The sequence below is a fragment of the Rana temporaria genome, chromosome 1, assembly GCF_905171775.1.
Source record: "Rana temporaria chromosome 1, aRanTem1.1, whole genome shotgun sequence".
Classification (NCBI taxonomy): domain Eukaryota; kingdom Metazoa; phylum Chordata; class Amphibia; order Anura; family Ranidae; genus Rana; species Rana temporaria.
Window position 1 is genome coordinate 19,382,676 of NC_053489.1, and position 20,308 is coordinate 19,402,983.

A 20,308-nucleotide genomic window follows, 5' to 3' on the forward strand; every position below is an offset into this window, starting at 1 on the left:
TGCCAACGTATATCTGCAGGAGGCGGTCCTTAAGTGGTTAATGTGCAAAAAATAAAGTCCCAAAAGGTGTAAGATGAATACATACATCTCCAATGATTTAACATACAAAAACTCATATCACAATAAAAGTGCAAAGAATGTGCAAAACAATCAAATTCCCTTAACACTTTCACTGCCAGGCCTTGTTCTCCACTTTTAAACTTAGCTGGTAAGGCCAATTTGCTAAATCTTTCATTGCTTTTTTTATTTTTCCCTTACAGCTTCTGCGATTACAGCTTTCCCTTACAGCTTCCAGAGTTTGTTAAAGATCCCCAAACCATATATTTTTGAAAGCACATGACCAGTAGAATACAAATAAGGTGCTACTGATTTTTATGGTACAATTATATTTGTGCAAATGTTTATCAAAACAATATTTTTGCTAAAAATACACTAAAATCATTATTAGCAGATACAAACACAGCACATTTTACAAAATTCCTGCTAAATATAAAAGCTAACCTGTATTGAGTTAATAAACAATCACTATTTGGAAATTTTAGATTGCGCCTTTTTGTGAAATGATGAAAATCAAAAACGCGCAAAAATGTAAATATCCAAATTTCTCAAAAAATCAAGTATTTCATTCTTTCCTGACAGCTTTCAGAGTTTGTTAAAGACCCCCAAACCATATATTTGATGAAAGAACATGACCTGTAAAATAAAAAAAGAAGGTGCTACTGTTTCTAATACCCTGCGATATTTGTGCAAATGTTTATCAAAACAATATATTCGCTAAACATTCTCTAAAATTCTTGCCCGTAAAACTTGCGGCGGTGTAACGTAAACGCGATACGTTACACCGCCGCAATTCTACATGAATCTGGCCCATAGTGCCTACAAAGGCGACAGAATTATGACATTTTTTTGTATTATTTTTTTACTAGTAATGGCGGCGATCTGCGATTTTTATTGTGACTGCGACATTATGGAGGACACATCGGACACTTTTGACACGTTTTTGGGACCATTTACATTTATACAGCGATCAGTGCTATACAGTAAATATGCACTGATTGCTGTATAAATGTGACTGGCAGGGAAGGGGTTAACACTAGGGGGTGAGGAAGGGGTTAAATGTGTTCCCTGGGAGTTATTCTAACTGTGGGGGGAGGGGACTGACTGGGGGAGGTGACCGATCTGTGTCCCTATGTACAAGGGACACAGCATCGGTCTCCTTTCCCTGACAGGACGTGGATCTCTGTGTTTACACACAGAGATCCATGTCCTTGTCTGTGTAATGGGCGATCATGGGCACCTGGCAGGCATCGCAGCTGCCAGGCACGTGCATCGGCACCTCGGTGATGTGCTGGGCACGCGTGCGTGCCGACAGCGGCGCTCGCGCTCCCCCCAAGTGGACGTCCTCCCGGCATTGTAGAGCCACCTTGTGGACATCAATGTACAATGGCCGGGGCTCCAAGTAGTTAAATACTTACCTGGTCTGTCCTAACAATCCTGAGGGGTTATGCTGTGCCTATGAGCACTAGGTTTGTCTTTATGTTGGAGATATGGATCCAAACCCAGTACTTTGCTACACATCTGGTGGTGCTGGTCAAAACTGCAGGCATTCTGGACCACAGTGCATGATGACATATCCAAGATAACCAACTTTACACTTGAATTCCCTGCAGCCCAGTACTTGCTACATCATACCTCTCTCCCAAAATCCATATACTACAAATTGTTAGCTCTCTGTTTAGTCAACACAGCCAGGCGGTGCATCCCCTCTCAATGGCACCACCACTCCCCCCACAATACATGATTGGTACTACCGTGTCAGACAAACAGCTGAAATAGAAGAACTGATCAGTGTCGCTCGGGATAACCCATCTAAATTTACCCGCACATGGGTGTTCAAGATCCATTTTCAAAATTCTGAGAAAACTACAACATCACAAACAACACCTGGACACCCAACCACCAACAACTTAATCTCATGATCTGTCTTGACCGCAAAGCAGACGGAAATGATGTGGCACTCTTTCCCCCACTTCTATATGTAAACATTCCTTGGCTTGTCTAGCTTAAAATGCTCTGCACCTACCCTACAGTGCCTGGACCTCTCTTTCACACCCTTTACCTTCTCCATAGCCCTTTCCATTCCCCCCTAACCCTCTCCCCTGTTATTTCCATAGCTACAGTATATAGCTTCTAAACCTCATATAGCCATCTATATATGGAACACTGTCCTGGGATATGGTAATATCCTGTAATAAGACATGGCCAATCAGGAAAAATACTAAGTTACTCATAGATATTGTTAATGGACAACTTGTGTATCATTCACTGTGTCCCCTTACTCTTCTAAGTCATCTACTTTCTTTGTCTATGGCAGGGGTCTCCAAACTGTGGCCCAAGGGCCAGATGTGGCCCTTTGCTAGCTTTTATCTGGCCCTTGGGGCACTATTCCTCCCACTGACACCAACAAGGAGGCACTATTTCATCCACTGATGCCAATGATGGGATGCTATTCCTTCTACTGATAGGGGCACTATCCCTCCTCCTACTGACCACCAACCATGAGGCCAAATTTATTCTCACTGATGCTCGGCCCAGGACATTTTCTGCCCCAGCTGGACACAATATGGCCCTCCTAAAGTCTAAAGGACAATAAATTGGCCCTTTGTTTGAAAAGTTTGGACACCCCTGGTCTATGGCATGGATAGAAACAGGACTTAAGACCTATTTCATGTAATGTTCCTACTCAATATTGGAAGTTATGTACTTGGTTACTCATGTTATGTTATTTTGTTTGATCTCTCTATAAATCCCAATAAATTCTCTATTTGTGGGGAAAATTATATTTGTACTCAGAGTCTCGGTAATCGTGCTAGGGAAAGGACTGAGAGGAAACAGGGAAACTGACCTGAGGTGGGAAAGTGACGTAAGGTGGGAAAATAACCTGAGGTGTGCCAGGGTCAAGTGGTCAGTATGCCTAAAAGGGGGCATACCCAAGTAGAAGTAAAAGAAGAAATGCCAGAAAAAAGGGGATGGGTGGGTGGGACACCAGAACACCGACGCCCTGAAGGAGGAAGGAGGGCGGGTTTAAATACCTCCCGACTCCTCCTACAAACACAGGCTGACCTGCGGTCAGCCTTTCACTTGTACTCAGAGTCTCGGTAATCGTGCTAGGGAAAGGACTGAGAGGAAACAGGGAAACTGACCTGAGGTGGGAAAGTGACGTAAGGTGGGAAAATGTCCTGAGGTGTGCCAGGGTCAAGTGGTCAGTATGCCTAAAAGGGGGCAAAAACAAAACAGTAGGATGAGCTAGCAAAGAGATGCAATGAAAGTAACTGTATGTAACCACAAGCCCCCAATGCCAGAATGCCAGTGACCGACATGTGGAACTGGGATATGTCCGGTAAAGAAAGCCGACTACCCCGAACTAACTCCTCAACAACGAGAATACAGACCCCCTTGATGAATGGCAGCCGAAACTGCACCTGTACCGAAATTCCGGCCCGGAGTGAACATTAAGATGCTACCCTAGTTAGGCAGCATGGAATGGCTACGTGTCATGCCCTGTGCTAGCAGAGAAGGGAGTACCAGGGGAAAGGAAAGTGGCTTATCTCTGAGTACATCCACACAAGTCTGGTGCCCAGACTGTACTGGGCACCAGCTTGAAAACCTGTTTGAGCTGAAAGAGGCAAAAGAAAACAACCTCAAGTAGGAACTGAATGCTGGTGCGAAAAGAACCCAGGATACTGAGAAAGAAACACCTGGAAGATATCCCAGGCTGAGTCCAAAGCTTCCTAGGCTGAATTTGAAAAGGACTTAAAGATCAAGCTTCGTCTGTAACAAAAGAAAAGGCCGTATCCGGAGGATCAAGGAGGGCGTGCTACCATGTATGGAACCCGAACTGGAGAAGGACGAATGGCAGCAAAAACTCGATGTCTGCTGCCCGTGACATGAAATCTGCAAACTAGAACAACATCATTAAAAACAAAACATGACCAACGAGCCATAACTTACCTAGGGAAAAGGAAGAAAAAAAAACCCCTAACCTTCCCTAACCCCTACCTACGCAGGTGTCCGTGATCGACACACTCGGTAACATGGAGCAGGAACGAATACGTAGCACAGGACTGAAACGTGTCAGTCTGAAGAACCTAGCGAGGCTGAGCAACCTGGGGCAAATCAGGCCAATTAAAAACGTAACACTCAAACCTATGAACCTGAAGATGTGTCAGGCAATAGGTTTCCTGGCTAAACTGGTGGAATACGAAATTTTTCTCCAACTTCAATCGTACTCGGAGACAACAGGACAACAGACAACAGGTCTGTTCCACGACTCGCAGTGCGGTTTCCGCCCGGGCCGCGGGATTGAGCTCACGATTCTTTCCACCAGAGAGAAGCTGCTCGGAGTCAGGGACGCGGGGGGAGCGGCTGCCTTGGTGCTCCTTGACCTCTCCGCGGCCTTTGACACCGTGGACCACGCCATGTTGATTGCCAGGCTTCGGGACGAGTTTCACATTACCGGCTCCGCTTCACATTGGCTTTCAGACTTTCTCACCCACAGGACCTTTCAGGTTAAAACCGGTCCTTTCCTATCTGCCATCAGCACCCTGAGTTGTGGGGTGCCTCAGGGCTCTGCCCTGTCACCATGGCTGTTTAATGTGTATCTTCGGCCGCTTGTGAGTCTGCTGGACACCCATGCAGTGTTTAATCGGTTGTACGCAGACGATGTCCAGTTGGTCGTTGACAGCCTATCCAACCCTGCTCCTGGCCTGCAGCTTGCTTCCTGTCTATTAGACATCAAACAATGGATGGATCGCAATTCCCTTAGTCTAAATGCTAAAAAGACAGAAATTCTCATCTCTGGACATATTGATCCAGCTGTCTTTTTGGGAAAATGGCCCACGAGCCTTGGGCCGTGTCCGATTCCAGTGAATCAAGTCCGCGTCCTGGGGACAATTTTTGACTGTAATCTGAATTGGATACCCCAAGTCAATCAATGTATCCGCAATGCACTGTATTACATCAGGTGTTTGAGAAAGGTCAAAAATTTGTTTTCTCAGTACCACCGGAAAGTCTTGGTTCAATCTCTCGTCAACTCCCGGATTGACTTCAACAATATTGTGTATTTGGGTATGCCTCTAAAGTGGCAGAGGAAAATCCAGCTTGTCCAGAACCAGGCCGCTAGACTAATCTCCGGCTTAAATAGGCGGGAGCATATTACCCCCACCCTGCGATCACTGCACTGGCTCACTGTGGTAGATCGCATTGAGTTTAAGGCTCTCTGTCTCGCCTATCGCGCTTATCATGGGACGGGCCCACAATACCTGAATTCCTTGATAACGCGATACACCCCTGCACGAGGACTTAGATCACTTACAGCTGGTCTCGTCACTTGTCCATCTGCTCGCCTGCTTACCTTCGGGGGTAGACGCTTTTCTGTGAGAGCAACGGCCCTATGGAATAGTCTCCCTGTTTCTATCCGGTCTCTCCCCTCCATTATGGCCTTTCGTAAAAGGATAAAAACTTGGTTTTTTGAGGGAAAAGCAGGCTGAGTCACGTTAGTTTTCCCTGTTGTTCCTTGGTAGTTTGCTTTTTTGTGCTCTCCTTTTTTCTTTTCCTTCTAGTTCCATTCCCTGACTTGATTTATCTATTTGCAGGTATGTCTTCTGCGCTTAGACGCTTCCCTGACGGGTCAGTATTTGGCGCATTACAAATCCATTAAATCAATCAATCAATCAAGTGATGTAAGTAAAAGATAACAAGACGTATGCAATGAAATGAAAGTCGTGAGAAGCGGATGAGGGGACTTGCCACCGTACAAGCCAATTAGAAACGTACATCTCAATCCGACAGTACCCTTAACCGTGACGGTACCCAGCAGTGGAGAGTGGCCATGAACTAACGTGAGGATATGAACGTGACATGTATGCACAGACTATGATAACAAAATGTAGGTTAGTGTAGGACTAGTGCAGCTGGACTGACCATGTGACAATCCCATGAAATGCGAAGGCCAAGCAACCTGAGGCGTAGCAGGCAAATTAAAAACGTACACTCAGGCCTGACGCAACCTGAAGACGTGTCAGGTCGTTGTGTGAGAAACGAAAAGTTAAGATGCATGAAACGTATGAGAAATGGATGAGGAGACCTGCCACCGTACAAGCCAATTAAAAACGATCATCTCAATCCGTAAGCACCCAACGACGTGATGGGTGACCCCCCCCAGCGGTGGAACGCCATGAACCTAAAAAGAACATGCTAATACTACCAACTGAAAACTAACACAACTGAAACCTGCATGATAAACGTAAGGTTGCATGAGATAAATACATTCGAGAACATGAATAGCATGAGAAACGAAAAAAAAAAAACATGAGAAACATCAATAGCATGAGATATGAAAACATGAGAAGATAAATTGTATGAGAACATAAATTGCATGGGAAACGTGAACACCCAAGAACATGATTGCATGAGAAACGAAAATACACTTGAGAACATAAAAATACCATGAAAATCGTAATTGTGTGAGAAGCGTAACTCGTATGAAAAGCGTAACTTGTGTGAAAAGCGTAACGTAAGAAAAGCGCAACGTATGAAAACATGACCAATGTAATTGTATCACAACTGAAACCTGCCAGAGAAACGTAAATGTTAGAGAACATGAATAGCATGAGAAACGTAACGTAAAACTAAACATGGAAATGTAAAAATTGCATGAGAACATCACTCGCACGAGAAACGTAACCCATGAGGACCTAACTCGCATGAGGACACGTAATCGCATGAGGACACGTAATCGCATGAGGACATGAGCATGAAAAACGAAATGCATGAGACAACATAAGGCTTGAAAAACGTGGTCGCATGAGAACATAAACACATGAGAAACGTAATCACCTGAGAAACTATGCTGGGAAACATGATCGCATGCAAACTACCATGTGAACTGTAACCGCATGAAAATGTAAACGCGAGAGAACTACCATGTGAAACATAATCGCCTGAGAAACGTAAACACATGAGGACATGACTCATGAGGAACGTGATCGCATGAAAACTACCATGCGAAATGTAGTCGCATGAGAACTACCAAGCAAACCGTAATCGCATGAGAAACGTAAACACACAAGGACATGACTCGTAAGAGAAACGTGATTGCATGAAAACGTGATCGGATGAGAACTACCATGTGAAACGAAATAGCATGAGAAATGTAATCGCATGAGACACGTAAACACATGAGGACATGCCTCATGAGAAACGTGATCGCATGAAAACTACCATGCGAAATGTAGTCGCATGAGAACCACCATGCGAACCGTAATCGCATGAGAGATGTAAACACAAGGACAAGACTTGTGAAAAACCAAGATTGTATGAGAAACGTGATCGCATGTGAACGTAATTGCACGAGAACTACCATGTGAAACGTAGTCCAGTATGAAACGCGGTCAGCCTTTCACAAATGTAATTTCTGTACAGGGTTGCATGATCACGCAATTGACATTTATACAGCGATCAGAGCTAAAAATATCCACTGATTACTGTATAAATGTCATAGGCAGAGGAGGGGTTAACACTAGGGGGCGATCAACCACTCAAATATTGCTTTCCTTTCTTTTATTATTTTATTTATTTTCTTTCTTGTTATGATGTGTATGTGTGTATACTGAAATATATGTGTGTATTTCAGTATTCACCTGAGAAACATTAGTATTATTTCCCTTGAATGAAAGTTATGACAGAGTTAGTCATCCCAGAGTGAAGATGAAAAACAGATGTCAATTAACTACTACTCCGTGACCCACTGCTCCTACCCCTTCCGTAGAGCAAAGGGAAGATGGCGCTGAGCTGTGGAATGCGGCCAAGAATAGACGTCATAAGAGAAGACCATATGTGGATGAACCAATCAAATACACACATATGTGATGACGTTTGCTTATGTCACTTTGGCTATAAAAGCTGTAACCTTAATAAAGGGTTTCCTGTTGGAGTTGATGATGGAGACTGAGTGGCCTGCGCAGGGGAGCCGACATGCTGCCGTCGGCAAGTTGTTAAAAGATATACACTTATACACAAAAAACATTTTATGTATGTAAATGAATCATAATTATGTTGAGAGTATTTGATATAATTCCTGTTACCAGAATACTCAAAGATATATTTTTCTCATCATTATACAAACTTATACACAGTATGAAAAATAGCATATATTAATTAAAAAGATAAGCTTAGATACCTAGTGGTTGAAGGTGATTGTACCTCAAACTAACTGAGTTTCCTGATGAGTAAATGATTAAGTCTTGCCTACCAATGAATAAGGAAAATATACCTTTTGGGCAGAGCTTATTATATTTTTTTATGATCTCATTGTCTGAGATAGTATTTAAGAATAGAAAAAAATAGATGAGAGGGGAAACACTCAGGGACACACCCTAGGGGGGGGGGACGATGGGAGATACACACACTCCCAGACAGACTGACACTCACATACTGAGACACACATGCACCATGCATGAATACATATCTACATTCATGAAGATTCCTGAACACCTGATATTTGAAACTCGGAGGTCGCAATATGTAATTCCTCTTTAAGAGTATCCATTTGTGAAAGCCATGGCAGCCCTCTTAACTCTGGTAACCAGCCATTCAGAATAGTAGCCATTTTGGAATGGGTAATAATGTCATTTTTGATTTTACCTTGAATTTATTTGTGTTCTCTAAAATATTTCTGTATTGAATATTCTGCAATTGATGACTATTCTCCCGAATCAATAACTGCCTGGTAGATTTTTCTCTAAAAGATTCAATTTTCCATTATATTTTTCTTTGTGCATAGTTCCAATTTTATTGACAAAACAAACATCTAATTTATTTCACATTGTTAACCACTTACTTACCTGCAGTATAGTAACGGTTGGACGTGTGAAATACAGACGTTCTGTTTAAATTGTCATTTTCACAAGGTTATTGATTCTACTGAGAAGTTATCATTGTAGTATTATGTCAAAGGTACTACACGCCCATTTTGCGGGTGTTTCTATGGATTTTCAAGACATTCATGTAACACAGGGGTGCCCAACAAGTGGCCCGGGGGCCACATGTGGCCCGCAAAGCCTTCTAATGTGGCCCGCGACCTCCTGCTCTGGGATGGAATAGAATAGAATATTGTCATCAGGCGTCACACTTTAGCAACAGGGGTTGACTGGACTTTATGAGATCTCTACAGCTCAGTCACTTTTTACGTAATTGTAGAAAGAAATGTTTGGACAGCCACACTCTGGAAAAACCTTCTCGGTTGCCTTTTATTGGTAAAAGTATTCAAAGACAGGGGCATACAGCTGACGTTTCGCACTATCAATCAGTGCTTACTCATAGCTTAGTCACTTTTTACGTAGCTTACCACCCCCTGATGCCACGGAACAACCCCCCACGACCTTGGTGGAACTCTGCACTCAAACTGGGAAGATCACCCATACTCTCTCTCTCTGACATATAACATGCTGATTACACCCCCCGGTGACAACCCAATCCCATGTCTTATTAAATAGGAAATAGACCTGAATTTACTGATAGTAAAAAACGACATATACTTCACTTCACCCATAAGTCCTCTCTATGCTCCAGAATTTAGGAGACGAATTACAAAATTCTCTCCCGCTGGTACAAAACCCCTGCCCTGCTACATAAAATGTTCCCGACATCTTTGGACCTATGCTGGAGATGTCAAACAGAGAAGGGCACCCTCTTGCACATATTTTGGTCTTGCACGGACTGAAGTCCGCCGTATAACCCAGAAATTCACAGATCGCGTGGTACCGGACGACCCAGCCTTTTTCTTACTGCATACGATGGATACACCGTCACAAACCTACAAGACATCGGTAGCGCACCACTTACTAGACGTGGCCAAAGCATGTATCCCACTATACTGGAAATCTCAACATCTACGACCATTACACTATAGCTTAAAAAGGTGGATGATATTGGTCGAATGGAGGACTAGCCAAAAGAGACAGGAGACGTACACATAGACCTGGCAATTGTGGAATATGTTTAAGTACTCCGATGAAGGACAAAGCCTCAGGGGGGAAGATGCCACATCTGGTCAGCCTAACTCCCAGCCACCCACCCCCACCACTCCACCCACCACTCCACCTCCCCCCTCTACTTACGTACCCTCCCCCCCTTTTTCCGCCCTCCCTCCACCTATATTTCTGGGTCTATCCTACTGGTGTATACTCTCTTATTTGTTTTCTCTCCTTTTTTTCTTTCTTTTCTCTTTTCTTGATAATAGTTTGAAAATGGGAAAGGAGACTGGACCTATAGGAACAAGATACCTGGGACACCCCCTGATTAGGTACCCAAACAGGATTTTGCTTGGAAGAGAGGATGCAGTCCATGAGAGGGTCGCATACCTGAACTATGCATGTTTCCCCCCTACGCACACGCTCTCCCTTGGGAACGTTTAAATACGCCCTTTCGGGACAAAGACAATGTACAGCATATAACTGCTTTCTGATACTGTGTAATGCAAACCCATGTAACCTCACATGTGACAATGTATGCTAGATGTATTTTGTTGTTCTGGCTCCTGTGGACCAGTCTCTAAAAAAAAAGAATAGAATACTGTTATTAAAGGTGTGTTTATTACTAAAATCACAGTGTATATATGGGCATATCTGTTCTGCAGTGAATACTGGGCTGCTTTCAAACTTATCCGCAGGTGCAGAGCAGTTTACCTTTTTTCATGGTCAGACCGACAGTCCAACCAATTGGACAGTCCATTCACCGCTAAGGAGTGGCAGACATAAACTGACTTGTGTCCTACCTCCAATACGATCCGCAAAAAAAAAAAAGGGCAGAGCGGACACAGACATGCCATCCACCCGCTCCGGTCATTGTGGCCCACGACCGGTTACCAAGTTGCTTAAGTGGCCCTCACTCTTCAAAAGGTTGGGCACCCCTGATGTAACGCAATTGATATTTTAATTTCATGTAAATATTTGTTTTTTTGTCAACCAATAAATGTAACTATTTTGTATGATTACAGGTCTTTGTGAATACATTTTATATGTATAGACTGTGTCATATAGATTTATTTTGTATCATAAAGATATCGTCGTTAAAAATTACTCAATAATAAATACTCTGCGGGAAAACTGTCCTTAAAAAGCACAACAAGCGTTTTTCCCAGGCGAGCCAACCTGCCGCAGCATAATTGTGGCGGCTTGTAGTCTAGTGGTTAAAATAACGCAGCGCCAAAAAGCAACAACATGGCCTGGTCATGAATGGGGTAAATCCTCCGGAGGTTAAGTGATTAAAGAGGAAGTGAACGCTAATTGGAATAGAATATCATGTTAACTGCATGACTTCCGGTATCCATGGGCTTTGCCACGATTTTTTGTTGCTTAAAGTGGAGGTTTACCCTAAAAAACATCTATGTACCATCCCATCCAGCATACTAGCGTCAGCTATAGTATGCCTTTTTTTGCGCTGTATTTACTGTTTAATCCTTCACTTTCTTTTCAGACTCCCGTGGGGAGTAGGCGTTCCTATGAAGAGGGGAACATGATTGACGTCCGGCTATGGCGCGTCACACGTTCTGAAAATAGCCGGACTAGGTCTCGGCTCTTCACGGCGCTATACGGCGCCTGCGCACAGACTAGGAGCTGACTGCGCAGGTGCCGTATACAGTCAAGTCCTATTTCGGCTATTTTCGGAACGCGTGACGCGCCATAGCCAGACGTCAATCATGTTCCCCCTCTTTATAGGAACGCCTACTCCCCACGGGAGTCTGAAAAGAAAGTGAAGGATTAAACGGTAAATACAGGGCAAAATAAAAAGGGTGGAGGGTGAACCTCTGCTTTAAATTTGATAGCGTGCATGAGTGCCAGCATGGGGATTTGTGTGTGTAGACATAAAAATCCCTTTTCTGTCAGGGGAGAGAAGACATATCGTTTGTTCCTACTAAGTAGGAACATTGATATGTCTCCTCCCCCAGTCAGTCCTATCCCCATACAGTTAGAACACATCTAGAGAACACACATTTAATTGATTGCCCCCTAGTGTTAACCCCTTCCCTACCAGTGACATTTACACAGTAATCAGTGCATTTTTATAGCACTGATCACTGTATAGGTGTCAATGGTCCCAAAAATTTGCCAAAAGTGTTATTTCTACTTCCTCTTAACCACTGTTGCCGTAGTTTTACGGCGACAGGTCGGCTTGGCTGCGCAAAATCATGTAATATAACGTGATTTTGCTTTGCGGCCTCCGGCGGTGCACACGCCCCCTGTTCGCCCCTTTGATTGATCAATGAGCACCTGAAACCTGTTTTTTGCTTTGGAAGTTTTCATATCAGGATCTGGCGAAGTGTGGCTTAGGAGTGTTGTCTCTGCAGCATTGTATGGAGAAGATAAATACTCCCTTGTGGCAGCAGTTTACAAATACATTTACACAAGGATAAAGATTTTTTATTAGGTCCTATTAAGAAAATCTCAATTAAAATGAAGTCAACTTATCACTTATAATGTGAACTTACTAAGAACATGTTCTCATAAACTTTAACTAATAGTAAAAAAAAATGGAATACACCAACAAAATGTATTTATTAATATAGACGGACACATCTACATACAATATAATTAAAGTGATCCTGGCACTAAAAATACATTGCAATCAGATTATAAAAGAACATGTTTAATATTTATGTTCTGGAAGGTGGTGAGTGAAATCTTCCCTCTCTTGAAGAGTGATGGGTGGCTCTGGTATCTGACACGTTAATAAAGCAGTAGTGCAAAGAGACTCACCCTTTCATAGGGGAATCAGTGTGGGACTTATTTAAGCATTCGTCATTCCACCAATAATGAGGGTGGGTCTACATTTTAAGGTAATGCTTAGCAAGAATCAGTGGGAGAATTTCCAGCGAAAGTTGGTATAAAATGACCACAGACGGTATGAAGTAACAAAAAAGTATCAGCTTTTATTGGGCTCATCATTAGAAACACATAAAACATCATTAGTAAAAAACACAGTAAAATGTATCAACCCTCCGCCTTTTACCAAAATATCAATGTTGTAGAAAAAATGTAGCTCATGTGCAGTGGCATGTGGTTGTCATCATCCCTTGAATCAATTGAAACATGAAAAACCTCAATGGGAGTGGGATTTTTAAGGCAACAAAATATATGGGACAACTAGGTCATAAAAAAATATAAATGTATTACAACATATAAGTATCAAAATAAACAATATCACAAATATTTATAAAAACTTTTCCAAAAATACTGTCTGTCGACACATGCACAGGATCAACGAGCAATGGGCGTACAGCATAAAATTTCCAACACATTTCGAATGATTAACATTCTTCCTCAGGGTGTTTTATACAGTATCAATTTCTACAATAGAAAAAATGAAAAACAATAAATACATAAACAATCAAATATATATATTTGGTACTATAAGGGGGCTGTCATCAAAAATTTCCCACCACCAGGAGTTGACATAATAAATGACTCACCCTCTCTTCAAAAGAAACATGCGTCTAGATGTTCGGGATGTGCATCTCCAAAGAAACTTAAAGAAATATGTTCAAAAGAGGGCACCAAATGCGGACATAAGGGGGCTCCTCATCCCTCAGACCCATAGAGGGCGGAATAAAGATTCCTTAAGAGGGCATCCAAACGCACTACTCCCATAAGAATGTCTTGAAATGTCTGGCCATAGACGGTACTCTCCATCTCTCCTCAACCTCCACATCGGGAGAGAAGGGGAGAGAAAGAGAAACATGTACTGACACAGATGTAGGGGCATTGAGGGAAGGGGAAGAAACAAAGTTTCCTCTAATGACTTGGAAAGCTCAAATAAAGATTGAAAAATTTGAGCTTTCTGACGTAAGGGACAAAAACCACCACTGCCGGGGGGTTGCCCTGGTGGATGTAACCATCCATCACAATGGGCATGGAAAAACAGGATCACCTGCATTGCTCCCCCCCGGCAGTGGATGCGAGAGGGATTAAAGAACCCCGAAGCCACATGTGATACCAGAAAAATTAACAACAAGGGCCGTAGATTGCACAGTCCTGAAATCCATAGCGCATATCCCTGATGAGTACCTATATATTCAAGAAAAATAAAATGAATAAAGAAAATTCTGCCGATATGTTCAAGCAATATTTGTCAGTAAAAGACATACAATTGGAATACAAAAGAAAAAGAAAAATCCTATTCAAAAATGTCTTCCTTGTTTTGGGCATGTTTTCTCTATATACAGACACTCTTTTTTAGTGTCTGTTTTTTCTATATAAATCTCGTTTGGAATTTTTTCTATATACATATATATACCTCTTCCTTTTTAGTGACACAGTGGGAGTAGTGCTTTTGGATGCCCTTTTAAGGAATCTTTATTCCGCCCTCTATGGGTCTGAGGGATGAGGAGCCCCCTTACGTCCGCATTTGGTGCCCCCTTTTGAACATCTTTCTTTGGGTTTCTTTGGAGATGCACATCCCGAACCTCTAGACGCATGTTTCTTTTGAAGAGAGGGTGAGTCATTTATTATGTCAACTCCTGGTGGTGGCTGTTGGGATGTTTTTGATGACAGCCCCCTTATAGTACCAAATATATATATTTGATTGTTTATGTATTTATTGTTTTTCATTGTTTCTATTGTAGAAATTGATACTGTATAAAACACCCTGAGGAAGAATGTTAATCATTCGAAACGCGTTGTAAATTTTCTGCTGTATGCCCATTGCTCTTTGATCCCGGGCATGCGTCGACAGACAGTATTTTTGTAAACGTTTTTATAAATATTTGTGATATTGTTTCTTTTGATACTTATATGTTGTAATAAATTTATATTTTTTTATGACTTAGTTGTCCCATATATTTTGTTGCCTTAAAAATCCCACTCCCATTGAGGTCTTTCATGTTTCAAATATCAATGTTGTTATCAATTAAAATAAGCACACACTGGGTCCATGAATATTACCAGAGTGGAATGAGTGGTGTAATGTCCTCTATCTAGATTGGGACATCAATCATGTAATTAGCTCAACTGAGCAATAACAGTCTTACATTACAACAATCCTCAGCATGATTGCGTCCCTTCAGGATAGTGACAGGATTGTACACATAAGTCACTTAAGCGGGGAGATAATGAATCAATTTCTGTTTCTGTAAGACATGCAATAGTGTCTGGTATGGTTACATAAGTTCTCCTATTTTTTGGTGTCGGGTGAAGGCACGCTATCCTGATATCAAGAAGTAGCATGTTGCAGAGACTCTATTAGAAATGTGTGAAAAGGAATCATCCAATGAATTGCATGCTTGGCACAAGAATTTAGCTCTGTGTGAGCTGGAATGCTGGATATGTGCCTCCGGTTAGAGCCGGCGCTGGTAGTCTCTACCCACCGGCACCGTAGTACTTAGTCACTGTAGTTTCTCTCCGATCCTCACTAGTCCGGTGTGTTCACAGTCATGATTTCGCTCCTGTAGCTGGCTCTCTTTGTTCTTAGAGCTACTGGTTCCGTTCACGCTCTTCCTGTGGTAAGGAGTGCTTCAAGGGCTGTGGGTGGTGCATCCCTCGATTGATATGTTTTGCCCTCCCACAATATTTGGCAAGCTTCTTCAGAGCCTCATGGGAGTGTCTGTGTGGGGGGGGCTATTTAAGGAGATCTTCTGGCATGAAATTTTCACTCGCCACTAGGGGCAATGTAGGAAGGATATGATCTCTAAATTTAACCCACTGTGCACCCTTTTGTTGGTATCCCTCCTATGAGGGCCTCTGGGCGGTGGCTAGTTGCATGTAAGAGACTATTTGCTGCAGTCTTCTTCCTGAACATGGATGTAGTTAGATGTCCATAATTGATGCTGATGGTTAAGTCAAGAAAGGGAATTTTTGTCTGGTGGAAGTTGTAAGTGAGACGTATATCCCTGTCAGTTCTATTGAGTTCCATGATGAACTCATGTAGTTGTTCACTTGTACTCGTCCAGGCTACCATCACATCATCGATGTATCACACTCACTCATGTTGTAGCATGGGTACGGTACAGCGATGATGTATAAACAAGCTCTTCCTCCCAAAGTCCTAGGTATAGGCATGCATATGCCGATGCCCAGAGTTCCCTCTAACTTGCTGAGAGTACTTTCCAAGGAATTGGAAGAAATTGTTGCTCAAGACAAATTCCAGTAGTTCAACAATGAACTCATTCTGGATCTCCATTGTTGGATCATGTTTGTCGAGAAAGTAGGAACAGCTCTTCAGGAATTGCCACATGTTATAGCTTTATAAGTATGAAGGCTTAAAAGTGAAGGGCATAATTTCCCTGAAACTCCCTTCAAAGAAGAGGAGATTTCGATAAAGTCCTACAACAGATTGAAAAGAGGGGGATTTTTGAACTGAGTACCCTTTTCCCAAAAGGTATGAATCATGAATTGAACTTTTGAATATTCCTGGAAGAATAAATATTTCTTATAACCCTTGAACTAGTAACATATGATATTCACAAGACATTGCTCCCGTCTTAATGGGAATGATGTTATACTCCTTGACTTTCCCCCTGCTGACCCTAAATTTAAGACTTATTTCCCTCCCCCCTCTTTCCCACTTTCCTTCTCTGCCCCATTCCCTCCCCCATTTCCCCCTTTCCCCCTTATTATAATTGACAACAATTTATTTTTTGGTGAAAGGTGGAGGGTTGATACATTTTACTATGTTTTTCTAATGATGTCCTGAGTACAATAATATCTGATACTTTTTTGTTACTACATAATGTCTGGGGCCACTTTATACCAACTTACACGGGAAAATCTCCCACAGTTTTTTATTTATCTGACACTTTAGAATGATTTGGATACTTTGTCCTCCTCTGTCACTGTGGCTCCACCTTGCTAAGTGACTACATTGTTCTGTGGTGATGTAACGGCTGGTGGGAAGAACCAGCAGGGGACAAGGTTTCTAACAAACCCAAAGTGTCCGATACCAGCACTGGCCCAGATTCAGGTACATTTGCGCGATATTTGCGGGGGAGCAGGGCAATGATTTTGCCCTGCGCCCCCGCAAATATTTTGCGCTGCCCTCGATTCACGGAGCAGTAGCTCCGTAAATTCCGAGGGCGCGCCGGCAAAATTGCCCGGCGTAAGCGCGCACAATGTAAATGATCCCGCCGGGATTTAAATTAGGCGCACTCCCGCGCCGAGCATACAGCGCATGCTCCGTCGGGAAACTTTCCCGACGTGCATTGCGGCAAATGACGTCGCAAGGACGTCATTTGCTTCAAAGTGATCGTGAATGCCGTCCAGCGCCATTCACGAATCACTTACGCAAACCATGTGAAATTCAAATTTCACGTCGCGGGAGCGGTGGCTATACTTTAGCATTGGCTGCCCATACTATTAGAAGGGGCAGCCTTGCGCTAAAGTTGCCGTACTGAAACTCCGTACCTGGCTTGCGGAATCAGTGGTAGTATGCAATTTGCATACTACACGCTGATCACAATGGGAGCGCCCCCTAGCTGCACACACAAGAATGCAGCATAAAATCTGCGAGGCATAAGAGCCTTATGCTGCGCAGATTTTAGGCTGCAGTCGGTGTAACGAGGTTTCTGAATCAGGAGCATTCGTTACACCGGAGCAAGTAAGCAATTGCGCCGTGAAACTTATGGTTACACGGGCGCAATTGCTTCTTGAATCTGGGCCAGTGCCCACAACAAAAAATAGACTCACATCCACCAGAAGGTAAGTATTAAATGTTTATATATATAACAGTGTTCATTCTCAATACACTAGCAAAATACTAAAATTAACAATAATAGAGATAATGCTATAACTGCTGGTAACTAAGTGTTTCTCCATACATATTAGCGGATAACTGTTTTTGTATTCAGGTCAGGTCTGAACAGAATTATGTAACATTTTGGGAAAAATATACAGCCAAGAAGTCCAGAACTTGAGGCCATTATAGCAAAAACCTCCACAGCCACCATGTATTTCCCTCTGGTGCTCAGATAGGCCGGGATCATGGCAATCCAGACACTGCAGAACACCAGCATGCTGAAGGTGATGTACTTGGCTTCATTAAAACTGTCCGGTAATGTCCTGGCTAAAAAAGCGACAATGAAACTCACAGCTGCCAGAAGCCCCATATATCCCAGGATAGAGTAGAAACCGATAACTGAACCCTCATTACACTGAATTATGAGCTTCCCCTGATAAGAGTGAGTGTCCCGATCCTGGAAGGGGGGAGAAATAGACAACCAAGTGGCACAGATTATGACTTGAACCAGTGAGAAGACACAAATGATAACATTTGGAAGTTTGGCTCCCATCCATTTCCTCCAGGGACTCCCAGGTTTGGTGGCTTTAAAAGCAATACACACCATGATACTTTTGGCAAGTAGAGAAGAGACGGCAACTGAGAAGATGACACCAAAAGAGGTGACACGCAGCATGCAGGTCACATCTACTGGATGGCCGAGGAACAAGAAGACACAGAGGAAGCTCAGCATGATGGAGACCAGGAGAAGATAGCTCAGGTTCCGGTTATTGGCTTTAACAATGGGGGTGTCCTGGTAATGTATAAATATCCTCATTATTAAACCAGTCAGAAGACAACAGATGATGGAGACAGCTGAAAATACTCCAACAATGGGATCATCAGTGTAGGAGAGAAAATCCACCACTCTTGGAACACACCGATCCTTCTTCTCATTTGGCCATTTTTCATCAGGACATTTCATGCAGTTTTCACTGTCTGCAGGAAGAAAAATACAAACACAGTGAGCATCGGGGTCAGAGTTTCTGAGGAAATTAATTGTCTTGTGTTGTCTCACAGCTAGCAATGGGATTTCCATCAGTGCATTGTAGGAATGTAAAATGTGTTAAATGCAGAAATGTAATAATGGTGAAATTCAATGTTAGTTGTCTGCAGACTTTGTTACATTTTTGTTCTGTTAAATATACAATGGGAAACATTTTGCTTTACTTGCTTAGTAAGTTCCAAAGAAAAAAAAAATACTCGTTGATCATGTTGGAAATTCAGATCCATATTTTGCACTCTTCTTGTGTTATGTCAGCACAGTTAAATTGGCCCTCCTAGTTGTTATCTTATGACTACAGAGTGATTAGTCTATATGTTGTGGAGAATAGGAAAGGGGGGATGGTTTGAGTAGTTTAGCAAAAGAGAACTGGACATAACTGACACTATGAGACTCCGTTCACACCTAGGCATTTTTAGGTGTTTTTCTGCTGTAAGCCACAGCTCTAAAAACGCCCAACAAGACAAATCCCATTAATTTTAATGGCCCCTGTTCACACCTGAGCGTTTTGTCACCTAAAGCAAAATGTTGTCACTCAAAAAAGTACAGGAGCTTATTTTTTGGCAGATTATAGGCTTTTTACTGCTTTTACATTGGTGACCTTTTAACCTTGGAAATGCCTGTACAAAAACGCTGCAAAACTATGCAAAAACTGCAAAAAACAGCGGGAAAAAACACCAGAAAAACGCCTGTAAAATATCAATGCCTAGATGTGAACAGAGCCTAAAGTCCACAATGTGCTGTGTATTGTCAGCCCACAATAGGGCTTAAGAGCTGAGTACATTTCTGACAGGTGGGGAGGGGGTGTTATTGTTTAGGGTGGATAAGGAGTTATTGTTTTGGGCGGAGAGGGGGGGGGGGGGTTATTGTTTAGGATGGAGAGGTGAGGAGGGGGTTATTGTTTAGGGTGGATAGGACTGTTATTGTTTAGGATGGAGAGGTGGGGAGGGGTTATTGTTTAGGGTGGAGAGGGGGTTATTGTTTAGGATAGAGAGGGGATTATTGCTTAGGGTGGGGAGGGGGTTATTGTTTAGGATGGATAGGGGGTTATTGTTTTGGTCAGGGAGGGGGTTATTGTTTAGGATGGAGAGGGGGTTATTGTTTAGGGTGGATAGGGGGTTATTGTTTAGGGTGGGGAGGGGGTTATTGTTTGGAGTGGAGAGAGGGTTACTGTTTAGGTCGGGGAGGAGGTTATTGTTTAGGATGGATAGGGGATTATTGATCCATCCAGGTCTGTAGGCAGGCTGATGTAAATGAACTTGTGTCTGCTTACATCCACCTACCTCAGAGTCCATCCAGGTGCAGGAAATAAAAATGGAAAAAAGGCTGAGTCAGTTATTCCAGATCTAAATGTGATAGATCAGAGGCAGTCTAATGCAAGTCCTGACACAAGTCCATGTATATCTGGCAGCCCACACATCCAACACGGGTCCACCAATATGTTCTGTCAAAATGTGGACACATGCTGAAATTCAGGAGTGG

The 20,308-nt window shown here is 42.7% G+C and overlaps 1 protein-coding gene across 1 annotated transcript; it reads right to left on the bottom strand.

Moving 5' to 3' along the window:
* Positions 1 to 17,700: 17,700 nt before the first annotated feature.
* Positions 17,701 to 18,862, bottom strand: LOC120927122 (vomeronasal type-2 receptor 26-like). Its single transcript, XM_040337617.1, has one exon. It carries the CDS (start codon positions 18,860 to 18,862, stop codon positions 17,870 to 17,872), a length of 993 nt encoding a protein of 330 aa, XP_040193551.1. The 3' UTR covers positions 17,701 to 17,869.
* Positions 18,863 to 20,308: the final 1,446 nt, after the last annotated feature.